Below are 7,106 nucleotides of genomic sequence, written 5' to 3'. Positions count from 1 at the left end.
TAGGGGAATGGTGACAGTGGTCGCCACGCTCCACTAATGACTACGACTTATAGCCCGGCTGACAAATTACTTCCGTATGAGTATGTTCTACACCTCGATTAATTATAACATCTTATGTCACCTCACTGAAAATGAGACAACGAAGGACAATCAATACGATTTATATCTTTTGTCCCATGTCCAACTAGTTAGAATGCCGAAACATAAAATCGGTGTCGCTCATTAGTCATTCATGAGTCAACTGATCAACTAATGTGACCCATCGGAATTTGGATGGGAAAATATTTTAACGGAAATATTACATCCTAAGAAAACGTTAACCAATTCCTTTCACTGCTCATCGTTTGGTCGCGATGGGATAGCCCTGTACAGATGACAGCACAGGCGACACAGGTCACAGCACACACTTGACTGTGTCGTTTCATGGAATCAATCGCAACATACTCGTTAAGTTTTACAGACAACACAAGAGAAAACATATTGAAAAATGAACATACCGCACAGTGCGAGTTGAAACGGTAACTCACCAAACGCTGTTCTGCCCGAACCCTGCATAACGGAAATTCTTCACTTCGTTGCATTTGGTCGCCCAAAACAGCTTGTTCTTGATCTGCTGGCACATCTGGAATGCTCGTGTGTAGCAGATTAGAATGCTGTTCAGCTTGGAGACTGTACACTCGGCGAGAAACGAGTCGAAGCGCATGTTGCCCTGCTGTGAGACCAGGTGGTAGACGGCCAGCATCAGCCGGTGGCCCTGCACGTAGAAGCTGACGGCGGTGTCTCCGGGCAGCGCCGGGTTCAGCGCCTTCATGTTCTCGCTGTTGAGGTGGTCCTCGATGGTCTTTTTGCGCGGGCTGAGCAAGCAGTCGCGGCCGCGCTTCAGCACCATCATCAGCTCGTCCATGATGACGCCCAGGCGGGCGGCGATGAAGCGCAGCAGCTGGACGTCCGGCTCCGTTTTGGCGTCGTCGGCGGCGAGCCGCTGGCGCAACTGCGCCGCCTCGCGAACCTTCCGTCGGGCTTCAGCCAGGAAGTTGCCGGAATCCTGAATCTGTGTCAGCACCCATGGTTTGTCCTGGTTGATGGATGTCTTGTGTATGGTGTTGGGGTGCTTTTGAATTTTAATCTGCAGTTCAGCCTGGACTATGAGGTTACCCTGCAACACTAGCACACACTTGGCTGTGTCATTAGAGCTCTGGTTGGCTGCCTGCTGCATCACAAACCGCTCCTGGCGAGCCTGTGCTTCATGAGGGTCCTGCAGCAGTGATGGAAACAGCTCTATACACTCCTCAATGGTGTCAGAGATCTGCTTTAGTGAGCGAAATACCTCTTGTGAGAGAAACCAGCACGCCTCACTGTCTGGCCAAGCTGATGTTTCCATAATGCCCCTACCCATGCTAGATCTGTGAGTGGGTATACTCAGTAAAAAGAAAGGGTCTGATAATCTTCAGCTCAAAACTTGCTGCTATGTGACTTCATTCATCCAAGCTACCTGAAAAAAACATCCAAGATTGAGTAACATTGAAGAAATTGAGAGTAAATATATGCACAATAATTTGCACATAATGCCTAATGGCTATCCCTTCAACGCTACGCATTACAGAAAATCCAGCAAAGCAGAGGAATCCAATTAAACACAATAAGTACAAGTGTTATTGTAATTAGCTTCAAAGCAAATAAATTTGGTACCTATGGTAAGTAGAAGGTTAGTTGATTAGTCCTTAGTATACAGAGAAATTGAGGAAAGGTTAGGTCAGGTTAGATTGTTTTTATCTGCTCAAACTTCATCTTCACGTTTAAACAGACTTTCTGCATTCAGGAAATCACATGCGAGAGCCTATTCATATGCATTATACTTCTTCCCGTTACCCGTATCAATGGCATGCCGGAGGTGCATGCAATTGATGTGGTATAAGTAAGCCTGGCGTCCTAGGAAGATGCCAGTTACCATTGTAGGTTGTAGGTTTGCTGGTGTAGGGTAGGTTATAGGTTTGTAGGTTTGCAGGTTTGTAGGTTGATAGGTAAGGTTAGGTCAGGTCAAATTAGATTTGTTTTGGTCCATCGTCCCAATCTGCCATCTTACTGGGAGTCGGGACGCCAGGCTTACTAATACCATTGATGTGAGCATTCTTCCATCTCAATGTATTTGAATAAGCTCTTGCATGAGACTTCATGACTGCGGAAAGAGTCTGTTTTATAGTCAGGGGAAGGAGGCTCAAATTTGGGCCGAATAACGCAAAATTGGGTAGAGCTTAGCAAAGGGTGGTTTCTGGGACAAAAATGACCGCTGAACCCGAATCTGACCGGTGCGCACCTCTAACTACTGTTGCACCACTTCCAGAGCACGTGCAACTGCGTGGTTCATCTTTTTTGGAGAATGGTACCTTTTTAATGAATTGCAGCGTAACGTCGTTGATATTTGAGATATTGTTTTGAGATTTTGTCCCTGTGCTAAAAACACATGGCGTAATTGAAAGCTGAAGTTTTGCGATGCTCGGGCAGCCGTTGACGTCACCGTGACGTCATTTACCTATAAATAAGTTGAAAAAGTCGTCTTGTCCTTAAAGCATTTAACTTAATTCCCGTCGTATGCAAATCAGAGATGGGGAAATAATCAAACATGATCTATGAACATTTCTGAGTCGGATCATGCTAAAATCGTTTTTGCAGAGGTACATGTGAGTCACGTTGAGAACGTGACAGTCCAAGTCACCACCTGACAGATTTGGTCAAACTGGATGAAGTAGTTCAACAGATTGATAAATCACGTGAAACAGGATATTTTTATATCATTTTTACCGTGTTCTGGCGCTGCGACGGCATTTAAATCAAAATGCTGTTGGCGTTGAATTGACTAAATATCGTTCCTTTGGTCTTATTTATAGTTCAAATTGTATAATTTTTTATTTATTTCAAGTAAATATCCATTCCTATGAATAACGGAAAGTCAGCGTGGGCAGCCTAGTCGTTACGCGCGTTTGGCAAGCGATAAAAAATGATCCAGAATTGTGCTTGTCATGAAGACTGGGAAAGAAAATAAACAGCTGTGGTTTATCAAAAAGGCCAAAAATCACATTTGTAAGAAAGTGAAATATCTTGGATAATTGAGGAAAACAATCTAAGATCGAAGCGAGACCACACGATAGACGATGCAGGACCAAAACAGTACATACAAAAATGATCTGACAGCCGAATGCCTCTTCGTAAACCTGTTTTGTGTGAAGTGCATTTTCTTGGGACTACATTGCAAGTGAAAATTCATTTGTATCAAAGGAGCATGGATTCGTGATTGCCCTGTAGAGTTGAAGCTTGGTGACACCTTCAACATGCATGCGGCTCGACACTATCAGATGCTCTTGGTGCACACATGGAACCGTTTTAGACAAAGCTGCAGATTGATGATGACGGGCACGACGAGCTGAATATGGAGCTCTCCCGACTCGCCCGTCTGAGTCCAAAAGAGATTGAATAGTACCAGCATGCGGCTGCTGGAGAAGGGAGAGCCGGAGCTGGCAGTACGGGCCAAGGAGTTGGCAGGCCGGGAGTATGGACGCCTGACGTGACTCCCTCCGGACGATCCCACTCGGAAGCTCATTGATAAGACACCGCCACCTAGACTGCAGTACAGAGCCCACCTCCATTGGATGCGGAAGAAACAGGAAGCCCAGGAGGTGGGAGTGCCGGCGCCGTCGCCGCCAGATGAGGACGTTGCTGACCTTCAGCATCGACCCTGTTTCCGACGAGTGGGGAAGTGGGTGTGCGAGGAAGTTGGGCTGGGCGGAGTGCCCGTAGCCCCACTAACACTGCACCAGGGAGAACCGCCGTGGAAGCAGTACAACACCAACGTCCACTTCGGCTTGAAGCTTCCGAAACCTACCAAGAGGACTGACCCACCAGAATTACGGATGGCTGCAACCCTGGAGGCCCTGGCCGCTTACCCAAATCCAGACCTCACAATCTGGCCTGACGGCTCTGCCCTAGACGGTACCAAGAAAGGCGGCGGAGGAGCCCTCGAACTGCACCGTGAGGGGCGCAAGACCGAATGTACCGTACCGGCAGAAGTCGTATGCAGCAGCATGCAGGCGGAGCTGGCGCCGATGGCGGAGGCGTTAAAATGTTTCTTGGGACTGCCAGAGCCATCCTTCGCTGCCATTCGGTATGTCCTGCTCTGCTCAGACTCCCTGTCCGGCTTCCAACTGCTCAGCCGAGGCCCTGCAGCGCAGGAATCGGCCCTGACACAGGGCATCTGGGCTCTCCTGCACTCTGCCGCGGCCGGGGGCAGAACTATCAGTCTTCAGTGGATCCCGGGCCACGCGGGGGTCGAGGGTAATGAAGAAGCGGGCCGCCTAGCAAACATCGCGGCGACATCAGGCGACCAGCGTCAGATCCCAGTTGACCTGGCCTGTGCGCGCATCGCCATCAGACACTGAACCGGCCTGCTCACCCTCGATCGCTCCAAGCACCACCCACATCTGGAGAACACCCCTGGCCACGACGACCTCGACCGATGGGGAACGACCACTGTCTCGCAGATCCGCAGCGGCTGCTCACCCCTGGTCCGGGCCACACTCTTCAGGATGTGGCCCGGTGTGTTGTGAAAAACCAGAACGGTCTATCTTATCGTGAACTGTAAACTGCCATATAAAGACGCAACTACGCAACACGCCTCTTCAGGATTGGCCTGGCCACCAGCTCTCTTTGCGGACACTGCGGCGAAGAGGACACGGTCGCGCACCTGCTATGCGAGTGCCCGGCCGCGCAAGAACGCGAACCCGGCTCTGGGAGCCGCTCCCCACCCTCTAGGATGTGCTCTCGGGGCCGGCTAAATACGTCACGGAGTTCCTCGACCGAGTGGGGCGGACCACGCCACCTGTGGACCAGCCCCGGTCTGCCGCGCCCTAGGGCACGGCCGGCAATGCGCGGAAGAATAAGAAGGAAGAGCCGGCTGACGCATCGGGACAGGCGCATCTATCCGAGTCCTGCGTCGAGAACGACCGGTCGCTCTGCTCCGTCGACCTGACCGGCGACTTCACGTACCGGATGGCCCAGTCCTTTGACACCGGCCGTCACAGAGCGCTGCCCCTGGCGCCGGCGCCTTTACTTCTATTGGGAGCGGTCTGCGCGGTGGCGGGCAGCGGCTGTGAGGCTGCGGGCGGCACCCAGCGCGATTGTAAGTACTCGAGAGGCGCCCCGAGTTAAGTGCTCCGGCAATTTTGCGCCAATCGAGGTAACACTGATTGTTTGTTTTGAATAAATGTGTTAAATATATGAGATGAGATGAGATGAGAGAGATGGTTGGCGTCATACAATTTAACGGCGGTGCCAAGCACTCTGGATACTACCTATGTGCGTATGCCGTGTACTGTACAGAATGGGACGGAACATATTGTATCATTACGACGAGACGCGGCCGCTGGATGGACGAGGCAGACGTCCTGGGCGAAGGCCACCGCCCAGGGTGCACAGAGTCACCGTGCCGGCGACCGGCAGCCGAACGCCTCCTGATAGTAGCCGTGCTACATTATCTGTGTTCGCCTGTGCGTGTGTGTGTATATTTACCAGAAGAGATGAATACAACCAACCAGAATCAAAGTCTCTCCGGTTAGTTGTTACGTGTTCTTCAATGCTCGGGCATGTGACGTCTAAGAACATGAATAACCACAAGACATTGATAAGAACTTAAGACATAACACATGTGAAACCTTCTGTGACGAAATTTAGGTACGCCCACCTTATTAGGTACGTATGCCAACGTAATAAACTAAAACTACGCCTGGTAAGCACACATCTAATTCTACAATTTCGCAAGCATACTGCATGCCATACGAATGCTTTGCGGCGCCAATATACATATATGAACGACTTCTATATCTTTGTCTTGTGACGTCCTGAAAACGTCATCAGCAATATTTCAGCTATAGCTTTTGATTAAACCACATAAGAACAATGAAAGCATTTTTCATGCGATTATCTTGATAATCCAAAGCGATTGGTAAACTACATGACCATTTCCAGTCAGGTCATAACCTTCACTAGCGTGATAATCGACCTGAGCTCATGAATTGCGGTAAAATATAATCTTAACCAATCGAAGCCAATTTGCATACTATTCGATGCGTCTCGGTGAGAGAATCACAACGATGGTAAAATGGACGACATGGAAGCATTGTATCAAAAGTTATTGCACAAAAACTATTCGGGGTAAAAACGCACACTCCGCAGATTTCGCCCCCTGTAGACCAAAATGGTACCTCCATCCAGACGATTTTTACTTTTTGCAACGGGGAGATATTTTCTGAGCATGCTCAATGCATTTTAAACCCGCCAATGAGCGTATCCTGTGAATAAAGTTAAATGTCTTGATGTCACACCTCATTTTCCCCGTCAGTTTACGAATAAATGACGTCACAGTGACGTCATAGATAGTCTGCGATATGCGTTAACTAGGATTTTCATTTATGCAATGATTTTTTTACTATAATATAAAAGTTTTGGAATACAACACAACTACACGACTAATTTTATTTTAAAATATATAAAAAGGGTACCATTCCTCAAAAAAGAAGAACCACGCAGTTCCACGTGCTCTGGAAGTGGTGCAACATTAGTTAGAGGTGCGCACCGGTCAGATTCGGGTTCAGCGGTCATTTTTGTCCCAGAAACCACCCTCTGCTAAGCTCTACCCAATTTTGCGTTATTCGGCCCAAAATTGGGCCTCCTTCCCCTGACTATTAGGCTTTACCGCAAATTCAAATTGTTTCTCGCAGGCTATAGCAACAAATTTAAAATTAAAAGCCATTAACTGCTTTGTGATCACCTACAATAAACAATTTCACCTACAATTTTGATGACTCGCTCAAATTATTTAAGCGTAGAAACTAGAAATTCATGCTTTGATCCCCCTCAGACTTATTTAAATCAGCCAGAATCTATTGCTATGATAATTGCTAACTACCTATCACTATGGCATTTCCATTAAAAATAGCCGTAGAATTCTTTGATATTTGTAATACCTTTATCAAAATTAAAGCGAAAACAACGCATTAAAAGAACAGAGACACAACACACCGACACAAAACACACGCACGCATTTCACATTTGACAAC

At 48.1% G+C, this 7,106-nt stretch overlaps 1 protein-coding gene across 1 annotated transcript; it reads right to left on the bottom strand.

Annotated features, from left to right (window-relative positions):
• Positions 1 to 7,100, bottom strand: LOC122388052 (protein rogdi-like). Its single transcript, XM_043378827.1, has 2 exons — positions 7,014 to 7,100; positions 1 to 1,492 (listed from the first exon to the last, which is right to left on the bottom strand). The coding sequence occupies exon 2, from the start codon at positions 1,394 to 1,396 to the stop codon at positions 524 to 526; it is 873 nt and encodes a 290-aa protein (XP_043234762.1). The 5' UTR covers positions 1,397 to 1,492; positions 7,014 to 7,100; the 3' UTR covers positions 1 to 523.
• Positions 7,101 to 7,106: the final 6 nt, after the last annotated feature.

Source organism: Amphibalanus amphitrite, unplaced genomic scaffold (assembly GCF_019059575.1).
Source record: "Amphibalanus amphitrite isolate SeventyFive unplaced genomic scaffold, NRLGWU_Aamphi_draft 000306F_arrow, whole genome shotgun sequence".
NCBI lineage: Eukaryota > Metazoa > Arthropoda > Thecostraca > Balanomorpha > Balanidae > Amphibalanus > Amphibalanus amphitrite.
Note: the sequence above shows the minus strand (reverse complement) of the source record. Positions and strands in the feature narration are given on the sequence as shown.

Bases quoted from the DNA above. Each gene is read 5' to 3' on its own strand.
- LOC122388052 (XM_043378827.1), bottom strand. From the start codon at position 1,396: ATGGGTAGGGGCATTATGGAAACATCAGCTTGGCCAGACAGTGAGGCG.